The sequence below is a fragment of the Zea mays genome, chromosome 6 (assembly GCF_902167145.1).
Source record: "Zea mays cultivar B73 chromosome 6, Zm-B73-REFERENCE-NAM-5.0, whole genome shotgun sequence".
In the NCBI taxonomy this organism is placed as follows: domain Eukaryota; kingdom Viridiplantae; phylum Streptophyta; class Magnoliopsida; order Poales; family Poaceae; genus Zea; species Zea mays.
Genome location: NC_050101.1, coordinates 98,522,028 through 98,542,512, shown reverse-complemented (window position 1 = coordinate 98,542,512; position 20,485 = coordinate 98,522,028). Strand labels below are relative to the sequence as shown.

General features: G+C 53.3%; 2 protein-coding genes across 2 annotated transcripts in view; one reads left to right on the top strand and one right to left on the bottom strand.

The window, feature by feature from the left end:
• Positions 1–10,753, bottom strand: part of LOC103629618 (casein kinase II subunit alpha-like) — a 46,259-nt gene extending 35,506 nt beyond the window's left edge. Inside the window, exon 1 of the mRNA XM_020540010.2 lies at positions 10,503–10,753. Within this exon, the coding sequence (XP_020395599.1) occupies positions 10,503–10,753 (251 nt within the window). The remainder of the gene's footprint in view (positions 1–10,502) is intronic.
• A 1,040-nt stretch (positions 10,754–11,793) lies between these two features.
• Positions 11,794–18,867, top strand: LOC118472307 (anther-specific proline-rich protein APG-like). Its single transcript, XM_035960288.1, has 3 exons — positions 11,794–11,871; positions 16,553–17,021; positions 17,699–18,867. Exons 1-3 carry the CDS (start codon positions 11,794–11,796, stop codon positions 17,758–17,760), a joined length of 609 nt encoding a protein of 202 aa, XP_035816181.1. The 3' UTR covers positions 17,761–18,867.
• Positions 18,868–20,485: the final 1,618 nt, after the last annotated feature.

Below are 20,485 nucleotides of genomic sequence, written 5' to 3'. Positions count from 1 at the left end.
GATGAGGAGCAACAGTCGGGACGTCAGGACCAGGGTCTCGGCGGAGGTGCGGGAAGGACGGGGACCACGAGAGGCAGAGGAGGTGCGCGGGTGACGACACCGAAGAGGGGGACTGATGCGGAGGTGCCGAGGAATTGCATGGTTGTATCATATAGAGTAAAGTTTGAAATAAAGATTAGATATGATATGTGATAGGTGAAAGTTTCAAATAAGGATTAGATTGATGACATGATAAATAGAATGGCTCGAGCCAAAAGGTCGTAAAAAAATTTACATCATGTCATGCCAACTTAATAAATAGAAACACTGACTTAGTCTAACCTTAAAGCATGTCAAACCTCGACTATGTCGATCAAGTCCGGCCTACATATAAAGTTTAAATATTATAATCCCATAGCTTACTAAAATTAAATAAAACGGTTTTTTTTTGCTGGGCTCATTTGTGGTGTTCGTTGGAATGTTTTCGTTTCTCACATAGTCGACACGTTAAAGTTATAGATAAGCGATAATAAAATCGGGAGATTCTTGACGTTTCTTAAAATCCAAACGTGGTGGTGGAGAGAAACAAAACCATTATGTGATTTTAATACTACTTTGTACCGTACGTAGGACACAATACACGTTTATATGTCTTTGTAAGGAAAAAAGAGCTATATTAGACTATCTTTGGCAGACTTATCTCACTTTATTTTATCCTTATTTTAAATTTTATTTTGAAAACAGTGTAATTTTCAATGTAAAACATTACTTTACACGACATTTTATACGACCCGGTGGAGTGGCCTTATTATCGGGTACCGTAATTAGAGGTACCTCTAATACTCCTTAACATGGCTGGAAAACATCTTCAGAACAAACCGTAAAGACTGACAGGCACGGTTCAAGTCAAGGCCTCGTCTACCAAGAGACGCGATCTCATCCGAGCCCAGCCTCGGGCAAGAACAGTAGTCCTGGACGGATTCACGCCTCGCCCGAGGGCCTCCTCAGGCAGTGGGCGCACCCTCGGCTCGCCCAAAGCCAAGCTCGGGCAAACTTTGTCGTGCAGCGACCTCGGCCAAATCGCCTTACCAACCAACCGTATCGCATGCGCATTTAATGCAGGGATCGCCTAACACCTTATCCTGACACGCGCGCCTCAGTCGGCAAGGTCGAAGTGACCGCAGTCACTTCGCCCCTTTACTGATCGTTCTGACAGGAAAACAGCGCTATTCACCCCGTTCCGACTACTGTGCCATTGTACCAACCACCAGGGTAAAACTGACAACAGTAAGTCACGACCTCCACCGAGTTCAGCCTCGGGCGCAACAGGGAGCTCCACCTCGCCCGACCCCAGGCCTCGGCCTCAGCCTCGGCCCCGGAAGAAGGTCTCCGCCTCGTCCGACCACGGGCCTCGGCCTCGGGAGGAGTCACAACCTCGCCCGACCTCAGCCTCGGCCCCAGGAGAAGTCTCTGCCTCGGGCTCGGACCGACCACGCCACAGGGGATACATCATTACCCTACCCCTAGCTAGCTGCCTCAGGCTACGAAGGAACAAGACCGGTGTCCCATCTAGATTACTCCGGTAATAGGTAATGATAGTTCCCCGCGTGCGTCCATGACGTCGGTTGTTCTCAACTCTCTACGAAAGCAAAGAAACGTCAGCAGGACCCCGGGCCGCACCGTCAGCTACGCTTCTACAGGGCTCAAGCACTTCTCCGATGGCCACATTAGCAAATATACAGGGCTCATGCACTTCTCCGCCGGCCACGTTAGCACATAGCTACACCCCCATTGTACAGCTGGGCCATCTCCTTGTATCTATAAAAGGGGATGTCCAGGGCCTTCCTAGAGGAGGCAGGGCGAGCAGAGGTAGGCAGAGTAGGAGAGACGCGGTGGAGGCTAACTCAGACAACTCACCTCAGGGCCAGGCTCTCTCTCTCTCTCTCTCTCCCGCAACGCTTGTAACCCCTACTACGAGCACCCCGATGCAAGATAATATAAGCCTCATCCTCCCTCTTGTGTTCCATCTTGCATCAACCCATCTGGGCAGGGACACGCAGCGACAAATTCACTAGTCGGTTGACGGTCCTCGCGGGTCCGAAACGCCGACAGTTGGCGCGCCAGGTAGGGGCCTGCTGCGTGTTGACAAATACCTTCCTGTTAAGTTCCAGATGGACAATCTTCGGCAGCCTCTTCAGCCCGGGACGGTGCTCCGCTTCGGGAGTCTTGAGTTCATGTCCCGCGACGGCACCTACGACATGGTACTCCTCCACTCGCAGCACGACAACAACGACGGTCGTCGGCCCGCCCGACGGCGGCGAACTCGACGACGACTTCCCCCCGTGGCGGAAGAGGAACACCCGTGTTTGCCCCGCCACCCTCCTCGCCGGAGGAGGAGGAGACAGGGCAACCGTGGCCAGGCAGGAGGCGGCACCTCGTCGGCTGTCGGACCAGAGCGAGTCGACGACGCCGGCACCCCTACGGGGGACATGTCGGGTGTTGTCCTCGCACCTGAGACAACAACGGGTGTCGCTTCCCAGCAACGTGCCAACCCCAAGCGGACTGATGACGCCAGCACCCTCACGAAGGACTTGTTGGGCGTTAGCCTCGTACCTGAGATAACAGTGCATTCCGTCCTTAATGCGACTTCACCACCGTCCATCAACCAGGAGGTAACATCAGTTTTCCACCTTGTTCCCTTCATATTCAGCTTCGATCCACCAAGCGACCCCGCTGCGGTGAGCGCTTTCGCGAGGGCATATCCTGACCTTCCAGGGTACCATATGTGGTCAACCTGGGACCGACTGACGGCCATCTCAACCTACGGACCCGCGGGTTCCTAGGAAGAGGACGACCCCGACTTCAGTTGGGACTTCTCCGGACTCAGTGATCCCAGTGCCATGCGAGACTTCATGTCCGCATGTGACTACTGCCTCTCCGGTTGCTCTGACGATGGCCACAACCTTGACGATGAGGGTTATGGCCCAAGTCACGAGTGTTTCCACATCGATCAGGGGGATCACGATGAAGACGACCACCTCGGCATGCCAGAAGATGACGACGCCCCTGTGCCTGTGTCTCATGTTGAGATCCCGCAGGAGCTAGCTGTGGTCCGAGTCCCTGCGAGGGGTCAGGACACACAGCTCGAGCAACTCCGCGAGATGCAGGCCAAGCTCGACGAAGAAACGGGGCGGCTTGTGCAGCTCCAACAAAACATCGAGCATGAGTGGACAGGCCAGGCACTCGCCGGAGGAGCGCATCATCGGGCCTGGGACGTCCAGCGCCGTATCATTGATGATGCCAGGGCAGGGCTGCCCCCGGCCTTCAGCGGGGCCGGCCAGAACCTAGATGCAGCGACGATGCTACTTCGAACAATGCCGGAGCCATCCACCACCGAGGGGCGACGTATCCAGGGCGAACTCAAGGATCTCCTGGAAGATGCCGCCGTCCGACGAGCCGAAAGCTCTGCCTCCCGAAGGCAAGGGTGCCCCTCGGAGCATCGCGCAATGTCCTCTTGACGCATGCGGGAGGCCCCGGTCCACACTGAGCGCACACGGGACGGGACGCCTGCGGCCCCAGACCGCCTCGGCAGCGAACAACACTGTCGCGACCGTCGAGCCCGCCTCGAGGAAAGGGTGCACCGAGGCTACCACCCCAGGCGCGGGGGACGCTACGACAGTGAGGAGGCTCGGAGCCCCTCGCCCGAACCACCAGGTCTGCGAGTCTTCAGCCAGGCCATACGATGGGCGCCGTCGCGGCCCGGTTCCGAGCCCTAACTACCATTGCCAAGTACTCAGGGGAGACAAGGCTGGAGTTGTGGCTCGCGGATTACCGGCTGGCGTGCTAGTTGGGAGGGACGAACGACGATAACCTCATCATCCGCAACCTCCCCCTTTTCCTCTCCGACGCTGCCCGGGCCTGGCTGGAGCATCTGCCTCCTGCGTAGATCTCCGACTGGGATGACCTGGTCAAGGCTTTCGCTGGAAATTTCCAAGGTGCGTACGTGCGCCCTGCAAACTCGTGGGATCTCCGAAGCTGCCGCCAGCAACCAAGGGAATCCCTGCGAGAGTACATCCAGCGGTTTTCCAAGCAGCACACCGATTTGCCCAACATCACCGACTCGGACGTCATCGGGGCATTCCTCGCCGGCACCACTTGCCGGGACCTGGTGAGCAAACTGGGACGGAAGACTCCCACCAATGCGAGCGAATTGATGGACATAGCCACCAAGTTCGCCTCTGGTCAGGAGGCGGTTGAAGCCATCTTCCAGAAGGACAAGCAGCCTCTAGGAAGACAGAAGGAAGACGTCCCCGAGGCATCCGTCCAGTGTGGCACGAAGAAGAAGACCAGGAAGAAGGCGCAAGCAAAATGCGACGCTGTTGACGAGGATCTCGTCGTTGCTGCCGAGCACAGGAATCCTTGGAAGCCTCCTGGAGGGGCCAACATGTTCGACAAAATGCTCAAGGAGTCGTGCCCCTATCACAGGGGTCCCGTCAAGCACACCCTTGAAGAGTGCGACATGCTCTGTCGTTACTTCAATAAGGCGGGACCCTCGGCAGAAGGTGGCAAGGACCAAGGCAACAACAAGAAGGGGCGACAAGGAAGAGGAGTTCCCGGAGGTCCACAACTGCTTCATGATCTACGACGAGCAGGTGGCGAATGCCTCGGCTCGACACCACAAGCAGGAGCGCCGGGAGGTTTGCTCGGTGAAGGTAGCAGCGCCAGTCTACCTAGACTGGTCTGACAAACCCATTACCTTCGACCAAGGCGACCACCCCGACTGCGTACCGAGCCCAGGAAGGTACCCGCTTGTCGTCGACCCCGTCATCGGCAACGCTAGGCTCACCAAGGTCCTCATGGACGGAGGTAGCAGCCTCAACATCATCTACGCCGAGACCCTAGGGCTCTTGGGGGTCGATCTGTCCATGATCCGGGCCGGTGCAGCACCCTTTCACGGGATCGTCCCCGGTAAGCGTGTCCTACCCCTTAGGCAACTCGATTTGCCAGTCTGCTTCAGAACTCCCTCCAACTTCCGAAAGGAAACCCTCACTTTCGAGGTGGTCGGGTTCTGGGGGACCTATCACGTGGTGTTGGGAAGACCGTGCTACGCCAAGTTCATGGTCGTCCCCAACTACACGTACCTCAAGCTCAAGATGCCAGGCCCCAAGGGAATCATCACCGTCGGATCCAGGTACCGCCACGCTTATGAGTGCGACGTGGAATGCGTGGAGTACGCTGAGGCCATCGTCGAGTCCGAGGCCCTCATCGCCGACCTGGATTGCCTCTCCAAGGAGGCACCTGATGTGAAGCGCCACGCCGGCAACTTCGAACCGGTCGAGGCGGTTAAGTCTGTCCCTCTCAACCCCGGCAACGACGCTGGTAAGAAAGTCAGAATCGGCTCCGAGCTCGACCCCAAATAGGAAGCAGTGCTCGTCGACTTTCTCCGCGCAAACACTGAAATTTTTGCGTGGAGTCCCTCGGACATGCCCGGCATACCGAGGGATGTCGCCGAGCACTCGCTGGACATCCGAGTCGGTGCCCGACCCGTGAAGCAGCACCTGCGTTGTTTTGATGAAGAAAAGCACAGGGCCATAGGCGATGAGGTCCACAAGCTGATGGCTGCAGGGTTCATCAAAGAGGTATCCCATCCAGAATGGTTAGCTAACCCTATGCTTGTAAAGAAAAAAGGTGGGAAATGGAGGATGTGCGTGGACTACACCGGGTTAAATAAAGCATGTCCAAAGGTTCCCTACCCTCTGCCCCGCATCGATCAAATTGTGCACTCCACTGCTGGGTGCGAAACCCTGTCTTTCCTCGATGCCTATTCAGGCTATCACCAAATCAAGATGAAAGAGTCCGACCAGCTTGCGACTTCTTTTATCACACCTTTTGGCATGTATTGTTATACTACTATGCCATTTGGCTTGAGGAATGCAGGTGCAACATACCAAAGGTGCATGAACCACGTGTACGGAGAGCACATCGGCAGAACTCGAGGCTTACGTCGATGACATCGTTGTCAAAACAAGGAAAGCCTCTGACCTCCTCTCTGACCGGTAAAACTCAATCTCGAGAAGTGTGTCTTCGGAGTCCCCCGAGGCATGCTCCTCGGGTTCATCGTCTCCGAACGAGGCATCGAGGCCAACCCGGAGAAAATCGCAGCCATCACCAACATGGGACCTATCAAAGATTTAAAAGGAGTACAGAGGGTCATGGGATGCCTTGCGGCTCTAAGCCGCTTCATCTCACGCCTTGGCGAGAAAGGATTGCCCTTGTACCGCCTCTTAAGGAAGGCCGAGCGCTTCACTTGGACCCCCAAGGCCGAAGAAGCCCTCGGAAACTTAAAGGCACTCCTTACTAATGCGCCCATCTTGGTACCCCCCGCTGCGGGAGAAGCCCTCTTGATTTACGTAGCCGCAACCACTCAGGTGGTCAGCGCCGCGATCGTAGTCGAGAGACGAGAAGAAGGGCATGCACTGCTCACCCAGAGGTCGGTCTACTTCATCAGCGAGGTGCTATCCGAGACCAAGATCCGCTACCCACAAATCCAGAAGCTACTGTACGCAGTAATTCTGACATGGTGAAAGTTGCGACACTACTTCGAGTCTCATCCAGTGACTGTGGTGTCATCCTTCCCCCTGGGAGAGATCATCCAGTGCCGAGAGGCCTCGAGTAGGATAGCAAAATGGGCAGTGGAACTCATGGGCGAAGCACTTTCATTCGCTCCTCGGAAGGCCATAAAATCTCTAGTCTTGGCAGACTTCCTGGCTGAATGGGTCGACACCCAATTGCCGACAACTCCAATCCAGGCTGAACTTTGGACCATGTACTTCGATGGGTCGCTTATGAAATCCGGAGTGGGTGCTGGCTTGCTCTTCATTTCACCCCTCGGGAAACATGTGCGCTACGTGATATGCCTCCATTTTCCGGCGTCAAACAACGTGGCCGAGTACGAGGCTTTGGTTAATGGGTTGCGCATCGCCGTCGAGCTAGGGGTTCGGCGCCTCGACGTTCGTGGCGACTCACAGCTCGTTATTGACCAAGTCATGAAGAACTCCCACTGCCGCGATCGAAAAATGGAGGCCTATTGCGACGAAGTTCGGCGCTTGGAAGATAAGTTCTACGGGCTGGAACTCAACCATGTCGCTCGAAGGTACAACGAGACTGCGGATGAGCTGGCTAAAATAGCCTCGGGACGGACGACGGTTCCCCCGGAAGTCTTCTCCAGGGACATATATCAACCATCCGTCAAACTCGACGACGCGCCCGAACCCGAGGTGACCTCGGCCCAGCCCGAGGTACCCTCAGCCGCCGAGGGTGAGGCCCTGCGCGTTGAGGGAGAGCAGAATGGGGTTATGCCAAGCCTGAACTGGCAGACCCCATACCTGGAATATCTCCTCCGAGGAGAACTGCCCCTCGACAAGGCCGAGGCTCAGCGACTGGCTCGGCGCGCCAAGTCATTCATTTTACTAGGTGATGAAAAAGAGTTGTACCATCGCAGCCCCTCAGGCATTCTCCAACGATGCATATCCGTCGCCCAAGGACAAGAGCTGTTACAAGAAATACACTCGAGGGCTTGCGGTCACCATGCAGCACCTCGGGCCCTCGTGGGAAACACTTTCCGACAGGGTTTCTACTGGCCGACCGCGGTGGCCGATGCCACTAGGATTGTACGCTCCTGCCGAGGGTGTCAATTCTACGCGAGACAGACGCACCTGCCTGCTCAGACCCTGCAGACAATACCTATCACTTGGTCGTTTGCCGTATGGGGTCTAGACCTCGTCGGTCCCTTGCAGAAGGCACCCGGGGGCTTCACGCACCTGTTGGTCGCCATCGACAAATTCTCCAAGTGGATCGAAGTCCGACCCTTAACCAGCATCGGGTCCGAGCAGGCGGTGGCTTTCTTCACAAATATCATCCATCGCTTTGGGGTCCCAAACTCCATCATCACTGACAATGGCACGTAGTTCACTAGGAAAAAGTTCCTTGGACTTTTGCAAAGGCCACCACATCCGTGTGGACTGGGCCGTCGTGGCTCACCCGATGACGAATGGGTAGGTGGAGCGCGCCAATGGCATGATTTTGCAGGGACTAAAACCGAGGATCTACAATGACCTCAATAAGTTCGGCAAGCGGTGGATAAAAGAACTACCCTCGATGGTTTGGAGTCTGAGAACGACGCCGAGCCGGGCCACGGGTTTCTCGCAGTTCTTTCTAGTCTATGGGGCCGAGGCCGTCCTACCCACGGACTTAGAATACGGTTCCCCGAGGACAAAGGCATACGACGACCAAAACAACCCGACCAGTCGAGAGGATTCATTGGACCAGCTGGAAGAGGCTCAGGACGTAGCCTTACTACACTCGGCGCGGTATCAGCAGTCTCTGCGACGCTACCACGCCCGAAGGGTTCGGCCCCGAGGCTTCCAGGTGGGAAACTTGGTACTTCGGCTGCGACAAGACGCCCGAGGGCGCCACAAGCTTACTCCTCCTTGGGAAGGGTCGTTCATCATCGCCAAGATTTTGAAGCCCGGGACATACAAGCTGGCCAACGATCGAGGCGAAGTCTACAGCAACGCTTGGAACATCCAACAGCTATGTCGCTTCTACCCTTAAAATGTTTCAAGTCGTTCATGTATCTCGCTTTCTTTACGTGTATAAATAAAGTCTAACCGTCAAGGGAGGATCGGCCTTGCCTCAGCAAAAACTGAACCTCCCTCGGGGGCTAGAAGGGGGGAACCCCCTCTGCGTCAAAATTTTCCTCGGAAAAGTTTTCTACCAAAACGACTTTCGTGCTTTTCGACTATATCGATAACGGAATCCTAAAAACGACGAGAGAAACACTTAAACGGCAAGGCCGACCGAGCCGAGAGACTCCTACGCCTCCGGGATACAAATACCTCACTCATCACCTTCCGCGAAAAGTAACTCACGCTCGGACAAGTGATTCTGCTACCGACGAACAAGTCCTAACACACGAAACAAGAGGAAAGAAAACACAGCTTTATACTCTCACAATAAAAATGTTTAGGCCTCAGCGGCCGCAAAAAAACATACGCATACTTAAAACAAACTGTTCCTGCAGGCTCAGACATCGGCAGGGGGAGGAGCAGCACCCTCGGCGTCGTTTCCACCCTCAGCAGGATCTGGCCCGGCCTCGGACGGTGACACAGGTGGAAGGATCTCCACCTCAAAGGAGGAAGCCAACGCCGCGCTTCGGCCCTCGACAGCCGCGTCAAGCCTCTAGACCTCGGCTAAGGTGGCCTCCTCTTCGTCGGGTAAGCAGTACCCCTCGCTGACCCACTCCAGATCCACGTCGTAGTGGGAAATGAGGACGGCGAAGGCCCGCCTAACGCCATGGTGCAGCGCCCCGTGGAGTCTGCTGCGCACATGGTCGCCCAAGGCCAGCAGGTGACTCTGGGGGAGCTACCCGAGGGGACGTCGTCGAGGCCAAAGGCCCGACAGAAAGCCGAGACAGCCTCGGACATGGCCGTGCGGTCGACCTCCTTCTACTCTGTCGTCCGGGCAAGCGCCTTGCAGTTCTTGACGGACTCGTTAAGAGCCGTCTCGAACCCTGCAGACAGCCGGACAATGTTCTTCAGACACGAGGTGAAGAATGGAGACAAAAAACAAAGTCATAAAGTGGATAGAACAGACCTTCGGCCCGGGCGCGCTGCTGTGAGGCCATGGCTTGGGCGGACTGGGCATACCCGACGGCCACAGCCAAGCCCTCTGCAAGGGTCCCGGCCCGAGCGGACGCCTCGACTAGCCGCTCCGTAGCCTCAGCCAGCTGACCCCTAAGGGCCTCAGCCCGGCTCACGGCCTCGGCAGCTTGGCTCCGAGATTGGTCCCGCTCGCCGATGACCTGGCCAAGCTCCAGCTGCCGCTGCTGCATCTCCTCGGCCTGGGCAGCCGCCTGCTCCCAGGCCGATGAAGCCTCCGCTCGTGCCGACGCCACCTCTGCCCGCGCCACCGCTGCCTCCGACTTTAGCTCATCACAGAGCAGCCGAAGGTCCGCCACCTCGGTGCTCCGTTGGGCAAGGCGCTCATTGGCCTCGGTAAGCGCGGCCCACTGGGACCGCAGCGAATCCCAGACGTTGCTCTTGCGGCGGATGAACAACGACTTGGCGGTGCTCATGTCCGCAAGTTCCTGAGGAAGGAAAATAGGATATCACAAAGAATGCCCTGGTCACGCGAGGTGTACGTCTAAATCCTTACCTAGAAAACCCTGGGGACGTCCCTGGAAAGGATTTCCATGGTCGACCGCAGCGACCTCATTGCCGCCTCGGTATATTCACGGAAATTATTCCGAGACTGCTCCTCCAACTCATCGTTGAGGGAGAGGAGGGGCTCTGAGGTGTCGCGGCTCCAGAATGAGAGCGGCTGCCCACACCACTCATTGGGATTAAGCTGCGTGGGGATGAGGCCACTGCTCCCCAAGACGGGCCACGGTTCTGCGCGCCCCTCGACCAAGGCGTTGGGTCCCCCTGCAGTCGATGCACCGGGTACCACCGCAGTCGACGTACCGGGCCCCCTCGGCCAATGTGGTAGGCCTCCGCTCACCGACCTCGGCAACGACGGTCGTCCTCTCCTCATGGTCGATAATGGGGAGGTCGGGGATGACCAGGGGCGGGGGCGCCTCAGCCATCCCGACATCGACGACAACGGGCGGCTCCGCGGGCGAATCGGCGATGGCCCTGGCGGGAATCGATGCCGGCGTCGGCAACAAGACAGGCAGGCTCGGAGCCGTGGCCGCGTCAACGGCCTCCCCCGGCATGATGGCCGCTCCAATAGGGGGGTCAACCTGGGAGGCTTGCCCCAGGGCAACCCGCGACGCCTGGGCCCCCCGCCGGAGAGCGCCTTGTGCGGAGGCCAGCCATCCAGCGTGGCACGCCGCAGCACCGGCTGCAGAAGCCAGCTACGTCTTAAGGGCCTTCGTGGGGGCCAGACCAGCCGAGCCCTGCCTTCGCTTGCTGAAAGAGAGAGAAGGCAATTCAAGACACACAGTGAAAAAACCAAAACAGAGGTATCCTCAGATACTTACCCGCTCCGGGGCAAGGCCAATCGTGCCTGCGGGGAGGCCCCTTGGGCCCCGGTCTCCACAGACGCTGCTGAGGGTTGCCCCGCTGCCGACTTCGGCGCCGCTTCCACCTTGGGTGCCCGAGGCGCCGAGGGGGCAACCTACCCAGGCGTCGTCACGACGACCGAGGGACCGGCCTCCTGTGCGGCCGGCGCGGGCACCTGCTCTTGGGGGGGGGGCATGCGGTTCGGCCTGACCCCCCGGAGTCACCCCAATTATCTCGACCAAGGGGTCAAGTACCCCCTCGGCCTGCCTCCGCTCCTCGGACCGGGACCTTGGTGTCCCAGCCCCAAACACTGGTGGTGTCAGCCCACCTGGGGGCTGGCTTGGCGACCCCTGGCCCAGCCTCGGGTCCAAGCTGAGGCCAAGTCGGGCCGCCATGTCGTCATCTTCATCATCATCATCGTCGTCATCATCATCGTCGTTAGGCGTCTTCGGCGACGGCTCCAACGGGAGCCCATCCCTTGCTTGCCTCCGATGACGCTTCTCCAAGGCTTCCCGAGCTCGCATCCGCTCGCGAGCCCGGGCCTTTTCCGCGTCCTTCTTCTCCTTTTTCTTCTCCGCGGCGAGTCTGCGTGCGGTTCGGTCCGCCGCGTCCTCCAGGACCGGTGGCAGGGAGAGCTTAAAACTCCTCAACCCTTGAGGACGAACGAAAATCCCAACAGTGAGAGCTAAAAACGTAAAAAACTCAGCGCAATACAGAAGAAGGATCGGACACTTACCAGGGACACGTACCCATGGTCGAGGCGCATCGAGGGCTGGCTAAGGACGCCAGCATCCAGCCTCCCTACCGTACCCGCTACCCGCCTGAGGAGGTCGTCGGTGGAGAGAGAGGTTGAGGACATCCACGAGCCCTCCAAATCGACCCCCGGCTTCATCTCCGAGAGCCGCAACCACCGCTCTGCCAAAGGGAGCACCCTCCGGCGATGGATAGCGGCGACGACCCCCGCAGCGGTAAGGCCCTCATCTCGTAACTTTTGCAAGGCACACAGAATAGCCTGTAGCTTCTCCTGGTTCTCGTGTGTGGCCCCCCAGCGCTAGTTATTGCCGGCGACGATCACCACTCGTTGAGAAAACGACGGAAGCATCCCGTCGTCGTTCCGGAGATAAAACCACCGGTTCTGCCACCCCTTGTTCGAAGATACAAGGGAGGCAGGGATGTACTGCTGCGCACGCCCCGACCTCAGCTGGAGGGTGCAGCCACCGGCCCGCACCGCTATGTGGACCTTCTTCACATCCATCGACGCGACAAAGAACTCCGCGGAGAAGAGATGGGTCCACAGGTCCCAGTGAGGGTCAATCCCCAAAAACCCCTTGCAACCACCACGAAAATGGCCGCTTGCGCAATGGAGTTGGGTTTGAAGTTATGCAGCTCCACCCCGTTGTGGTGCAGGAGCGCCCGCATGAAGCGGCTCGCCGGCATCCCAAACCCTCGCTCATGAAAGGGGATGAAACTGACCACGTACCCCGGCGGCGGAGTCGGGTCGGCCTCGCTCCCCGGGGACATCCACTCAGGCTGCGGCTCGCTGGAGAGAGGACAGAGCAAACCGTCGGCAATAAGGGCCTCCAGATCCTCCACAGTAACGGTGGAGAAAGGCCACGGGTCGCGAGGTGGAACGACGGTCGCCTTGTCGGCCATCGTCGAACGAAAGTGGTGGAGGCGGAGGGGATGAGGTGGACGGTTTTATTTTTTCTGGCTACTCTCTTAGGTTGCGGAAACAAAAGCAGAAGGCAAGTGCAAATGGCAGGATAAAGAACCACCGTCGGCCCCTCTTCCAGGTATATAAAGGCTTGGGCGAGATCCACCCAAAACTTCGCCCGAACCCGTCGCGAAATTCAAACTCGAAGGTGAAACGGTTTTTCTGTTCCTCGAACGACTCGCGCACGCGCAACAGACGCCCCACGAATCGCCCGTCCCATCGCATTAACTTATTGGCAGGGCAAGCGACACCTCTGGCAGGTGAAGCGGGCGCCGTTTCACCTCTGTCATGATGACCGCGTCAAAAAAGGTGCGCCACATTATTTAAATTCATATCCTTTTCCTCTCTCTCTCTCTTGCCACAGGGATCGGGAAAGGGGATATTTCGAAAAAAATCCTTCTCAGCAAAGGAAACGGGCCCCGAGCCCTCCAACTGATCAGGGGTTCGAAGGTTGCGCCCTGCGGGGTTCGGCAATCGCCCCAGAGCACTCGGGCTCTAAGCCCTTTACTGATCAGGGGTTCGAAGGCTGGCCCCTCAGAAGGGTTCGACAGCCGCCCCAGAGCACGCAGAGTCAGGGATGACCCTGGGTACGTCCGTTACATGGCCGAGGCTCGGGCTACGCTCCCGAGGTACCCTAGGACATTTCCGAGACCAGCGGGAACGATTTGTAATGGAATCCCACCGGAGGGAGACACCGAGCCCTCGGACCCTATCAAATGGGTCCGGGTCCAGCAAATCACCTGCAGGTACTTTTGGAGCGCGCCTCTGGGCCACTAGCCAACCCTTATCGAACGGGGCTCGGGCGTCCACTCGGATCACCCGTTAGCAACTCACTGGAAACACCGTGTTCGGTGCCCTCCGAGGGTAACATGGTGCTTTCCCCCCTTCCTCCTTGCGGAAAGGCGACGAAGGGGCGTACAATAAAAGTCGAGACGGTCCTTGATCGTCCTCTCACTCCGTGCAGAGGCTCGGGGGCTGCTCTCGCACCAGGCTATGGCCAAACTGTTGACCACTTCAACAAACCGGCTTAAAAACTCGGAGCCTGACCGTGCACCCGGGCTACGACCAGGCCGCATGAGGGAACAACAAGGCCGACCGAGGCATCACAAAAAGAATTAAGACCTCAGAGGAGTCAAACCACTCCTCCGAGGCCTCGTGGGCTACACTCGACGGGTGCGCTCGCACGCACCCATCGGAACAAAATATAACCAAGAAAGGCTGATCCCCTTGCAAAAAATCTGGCAGAACCTCCAAGCGAGTACCTACACTCCCTTCGAGGCTCGAGGGCTACTGTCGGGTACCGTAAATAGGGGTACCCCTAATACTCCTTAACATGGCTGGAAAACATCTTCAGAACAAACCGTAAAGACTGACAGGCACGGTTCAAGTCAAGGCCTCGTCTACCAAGGGACGCGATCTCATCCGAGCCCAGCCTCGGGCAAGAACATTAGTCCCGGACGGATTCACGCCTCGCCCAAGGGCCTCCTCAGGCAGTGGGCGCACCCTCAGCTCACCCGAAGCCAAGCTCGGGCAAACTTTATCGTGCAGCGACCTCGGCCAAATCGCCTTACCAACCGACCGTATCGCATGCGCATTTAATGCGGGGATCGCCTGACACCTTATCCTGACACGTGCGCGTCAGTCGGCAAGGTCGAAGTGACCGCAGTCACTTCGCCCCTTTACTGATCGTTCTGACAGGAAAACAACGCTATTCACCCCGTTCTGACTACTGTGCCAACCACCAGGGTAAAACTGACAACAGTAAGTCACGACCTCCCCCGGGTTCAGCCTCGGGCGCAACAGGGAGCTCCGCCTCGCCCGACCCTAGGCCTCGACCTCAGCCTCAGCCCCGGAAGAAGGTCTCCGCCTCGCTCGACCACGGGCCTCGGCTTCAGCCTCGGCCTCGGGAGGAGTCACAACCTCGCCCGACCTCAGCCTCGGCCCCAGGAGAAGTCTCTGCCTCGGGCTCGGACCGACCACGCCACAGGGGATACATCATTACCCTATCCCTAGCTAGCTGCCTCAGGCTACGAATGAACAAGACCAGTGTCCCATCTAGATTACTTCGGTAACAGGTAATGATGGTCCCCGCGTGTGTCCATGACGTTGGTTGTTCTCAACTCTCTACGAAAGCAAAGAAACGTCAGCAGGACCTCGGGCCGCACCGTCAGCTACGCTTCTACAGGGCTTAAGTACTTCTCCGACGGCCACGTTAACACATATACAGGGCTCAGGCACTTCTCCGCCGGCCACGTTAGCACATAGCTACACCCCTATTGTACAGCTGGGTCATCTACTTGTATCTATAAAAGGGGATGTCCAGGGCCTTCCTAGAGGAGGCAGGGCGAGCAGAGGCAGGCAGAGTAGGAGAGACGCGGTGGAGGCTAACTCAGACAGCTCACCTCAGGGCTAGGCTCTCTCTCTCCCGCAACGCTTGTAACCCCTACTACGAGCACCCCGGTGCAAGATAATATAAGCCCCATCCTCCTTCTTGTGTTCCATCTTGCATCAACTCATCTGGGCAGGGACACGCAGCGACAAATTCACTAGTCGATTGACGGTCCTCGCGGGTCCGAAACACCGACACTTATGCTATATGTGGAGGCAAAGCACGTTTTCGACCCATGCATCTCAATAAATCTAAGTGATAATATTATGGTAACCCAAAAAAACTTGCGAGCTCCAAAGCAAAGTGTCACGACTTGACAAAATTTTAGAAGTGCGGTATAATCTTGTAAAAATTTTGTAAAAAGAACGTTGTTGTCTACACGACTACACTACACATCTACGTATATTCATTTTACGGGTGTATCTATATCTCCTAAAAAATACAAAATTGGTTCTATATACTCATAATACAGTAAACAAATCTTACAAGTTAATTCCTTAATTCCTTTCATAAAAAAAGGCGCACTTCTAGTTATAATGCTAAGTCAAACCTTATTCATTTAAACTAGTGTTTTAAGGAATATTAAACCATGTTTGGATGTAGATATTAGATCACAAAATTAGGAATTGAAATCAGTTTTTCCAGAATTATGTTGTTTGGTTGCAGATGGAATTAAGATTTGTAATCGGAGACCCATTTTCCTAGAATTAGACTAAAACTAAAAACTTCCTCTCCCATTACAGAGCATCACCCCTCTGCATTGTGTGGAATTAGACCACACAATTTTAAATTCTAATTCAGTAATTCCAAACAATATAATTAGAATTAAATCTCATTTTAATATTATGGCTGATTTGATATTAAATCCAATTCAATTCAATGTCTTTCAATATCATCATCCAAACGAAGCACTAGTGATGTTTACGATAATATCCCCTTGACTTCAAGTTGTAAGCCATTATGACTTTCTCTATTATATACCTTATGTTTTAAAGTTTTTCTAGTATATACATAGATATTGTGCATCTAGAGAAGACAAAACGGCTTATAATTTAGAAACAAGCGAGTAAATACCACAATATTCACTATGAAGTATATTTTATGATATACTTCTAAAACATGCTCGCTCCGTCTAAAAATATAAGGAGCGAAATGTTTGAATTTGTCTCAGACCACAAGATATTCTAGACGCTCCACTGTTTTTTTTAAAAGCAGGTTTACTCTGCTTCTAAGAAATCAATAAAGGCACGTTTGTTTTTTTTCATTTTGAGGAATTGGAATCTAAGTAATGAAGTAGACTATTTTTTTAAAATGTGACATTCCATAACTTTTCAAAGTTTATATTTAAGCTTATATTAAATTCATGAGGTAATAGATGGAAATCTCTACTACTCTATATGTTAGCAGTGTAGGCGTGCACACCGCCTGGTTCTGCCATCGCGCGCTCCGCCTCCATCCCCGCGCCCGCAGTCCCCGCCGCAGTCCTCGCATCCGCGCCCGCAGCCGAGCAGTCCTGCCGCGCCCGCAGTCCCGCAGCGTCGCCGCGCTCGCGCTTCCCCGCGACAGCCGCCATGCGCCCTATCTCCGCCGTGCCTACGCCTCCTCCCCCGCCCGCCCGAGACCCGCCAAGTTTCCCTTCCTTACACGGCGAGATCCACCATCGGCGCCCCCTTCCCTGGCGAGCCACAGCCGTCCACGTTCCTGGCCACCGGCGACCTCCCTTCTCTAGCCCTTAGCGGCGAGCCAACACCTCCTCCCCATGGCTGCCCTCCAGACCCCAGTCCCGTCCGCGCATCCGCTCCCTCATCAGCGACGCACCGATTCTCCCCGACGTCGCCCATGGCGTGGACAGCGACCTCCCTCACCCTGCACTCTGGTATGTCACCGTGTTGCCCGCCTCCTTTCCCCGCGCCGGTGCAGCCCCCTGTCGCCGCGGCCCCTTCCCCAAACAGCACGGCGCCACGACGCCCGCACTCTCCTTCCCCGGCTCCGCTCCATTGCACGCGGCGCCCCCTCGGAGATCCCCTTCCATCTTCGGCGCCAAACCTAAGCACCCTTCCATGTAGATCAGTGTCTTCTTTGGTTCTGGAGGCCACCTGGCTTGCGTCCATGGAGCTGTTTTGGAAGATCCTCCTATTTCTTTCCTTCCAAATGTTTCAAAACGTGTAGATTACCACCCCCATTGAAGTGTTGTCGCCTTTTCCTTGGGATTTTGGCAGCCTTTTATTCCCACCATGCACTAATTTCAGATAAACTAAAGGTTTTGTCTAAATCCCTTGCAAATTCATCTGCAAAAGTAGAAAAGCGTATCATGGAAAATAGGTTTATATCTTGAGCATTCTTTGTGCTGTGTATTTAGTCTCAGCAATTTAGCATGTATCAGTCATAAACATGCTTGCATACTTATATATCGATTAAACACATATGTTATGTTGTTAACTCTTGCAATACAAGCTGTTGTTCAATTCAGAACCACTGATTTATTTGGTTCAAAACATTTGAAATAGCATTCTCTGCTTAAAGTGAATTGATTGTCTATGCTTTACAATGCAGGCTACAAAAGGAAGAATCTCTTATCTTCCGGGTCACCAAAACAAATGAAGTTAGTGGTATAGAAAAGGTAATTTTTGTGCTACTAGCTTGTCATCTGCAAACCACCACAGTAATTTTTATTAGCTAAATGATATGTCAATGGGTTAACAAGGATTTACTCTACATCCATATTGACAGAAATACAACACCCCATGATTTCCCATTGAAACAAAAGGAAGACATTCATATCCATCATTGCAATTGCAAAAGAAAAAAAATAGCAGGATGTGCAAGCTGTTCCAATTGTTTTTTCTTTTCCAATTCTTAGTCCATGCAATTGCCTTTATGCTTCTGCAATCTGTCTGATTGATGATTAATCAATTAAGTTTTGTAAAAGGAATTAGTTGCTTAGATCTCTGGACTTGAGGAGCAAAGGAATCAACTCGAGGCAGAACTGAAAAAGGCAATACTATTCTCTCTATTTCCACCTTCATGAAGATCTATCGTTCAATATATTTCTTCCAAAATATTTCAGCAACTTACATAGTGGCAAAATTGCTGTTTTTTTGCTAAACAGTTCAGGGTGGAGACAACCAACAGATTTTGCTGTGAACATTAATCTTTGTTAGTTAGGTTTACTTATTCATAGAGGGTAATGTTTACATGAGAGGTTTGTTTTTAAAAGTGATTCTGAAACTCAGATTACAGGTGAATACTAAATTGAAAGTTGCTACAGTGAAGCTTAAAAAAACTAGAGAGGAACAGAACCAATTTGATGAAGCAAGCAATCAGATTGTGTTGCACCTAAAACCAAAGGTTAAGTTTTTGTAGGGGTCGTAATGGGATCTAAAATTTAAGGATCAAATCAGATTAGGATCATGCTCTATTTTTGTTCATTTTTGAAAATCCTATATAAGCATGGTGAAAGCTGAGAAGAGATATTCTCAACAGAAACACCTTTGCCATGGAAGCCATGGATTTCCTATAAACAAATAGCTCCAGTGAGTAAAATTATAAATGGGTAGTCATAAGACGTGTAAACGTACCTAAAGCAGAGCATATAGTTCAGGAATATTCTCCACAAGTGTCTCAAATAATCAGATCCAAGCAACCATGAGCATGACAAAATTAAGTATTAGGTATGTATTGTTTCATTTGATAATTCTAGGATGTTTGTACTTCACATCAGAGTTCAGTTGTTTCAACATCTTTGTTTCTCTAATGCAGCTACTACTACATCCTGAATCTGATGATTCAGCTCAACTTTCCTAGGTACAATAGAATATGGAAATGTAAACCATCAATTTTGTTTTAAATTGTTGCTTCTGGTTGACCTCGATTTTTTTTCTGTGCACTTGTGCAGATTGAGACTGAAAAGCTGCTAGCCCAGTTAGTTGAGACTGAGATGAACAGACGTTTGGTATGCTTTCTTTGGACTCTGTTGTACACAAGCAAACAGTAGATCTTTATCACTGTAAGTTCATAATGTTCTCAGCCATTTTTGCAGAAGGAGGACACTTACAAAGGAAAGAAGTTTAATGCATTCTGTCACTTCTTGGGCTACCAAGCTAGGGGAGCACTGCCTGCAAAGTTTGATTGCGATTATGCCTACGCAAGTCCCTCACCAGCTCATTTAATAAAGAATATTGATTGATGTTGGTTTAACACGTGGGTTATTGGTCTCAGGTTTTGGGGCATGTGTGCTACCACATCATAGCTGCCGGATTGAACGGATAACGGATACATGACTACAGTGACAAATCTTAAGAATCCAGTGAACAAGTGGCGATGTGGTGCGACTCCTATTTCGGTAAGATTTGTGTTGATATGCCTAATAGTTTAGGAAAAGTAAGAATGTAGTGTCTAACCCATGTCTATCCCTGCAGTCTATGATGACTGTGAAGCGATGATCAAGTGATTGTTTTATGTCTGTTTTATATGCAAAAATATAATCAAGTTTTACCGAAGATGCTACCAAAAGTTTTTTCTTATGAATTTTAATTACTGAATCTAATTTCTGATCCGCCTTGTGTCTTTACTCTAAATGATAGTATTACTACTTTATTCGCTTGATGGGACGCAAGGCTTCCCATGTGGCATTGGAATGTGCTCTTCAATCACATCCAAACATGGTATGTTTTTTCCTTACTTGCATGTGACCTGTCACATTTTTTTCTCACATGGATCTGGAAGAGCCGCGTGAGAGGAAGCTAAAGGGTTCTGGCTTAAGCTGTATCAGGTCAAATTTTCACCATTGATCCAACCTCTGCTACGGCAATTTCCAGGTAGGCTCCGCATCCCCTCCCACAGGTTAATATTTGAAGTTTGTGTTTCTCTAAACACAAACATAGCTTCAGTAGAAAATAGAAACTGATACAAGTTTATATTTGAAGTTTGTGTTTAGCACACAGTGATGTTTATATTTGAAGTTTGTCCTTTTCTTTGAAGCTAATATTTTGTAAGTCATTTCATGGCTCCACGCCGCCCGTGCCCTTGCCGGCTGACGACGCCAGCGGCAGGTGGCAGCCTGCTAGCTGGTGGGTCGGGCAAGCGCAGGATGGGCTCCTCTGATGATATGGACCATGGCTACACGATATCTCCACAAGATACTCCTCAATTTCTTCGTGCCATTTGACATTCCTTTTTTGTGCTTCGGACCATGGCTTCGGTTCTTGTGTGTTTTGTTTCCTTTTTTAGAGTTCTTTTTCAGTGTTTTTTGGATAGATTGTGCTCTTTAACCTATGACACTCGCAACTGAACGGTTCCATATACTTTCAGCATCGGCGGTGTGCTCTTTACAAAGCCTTA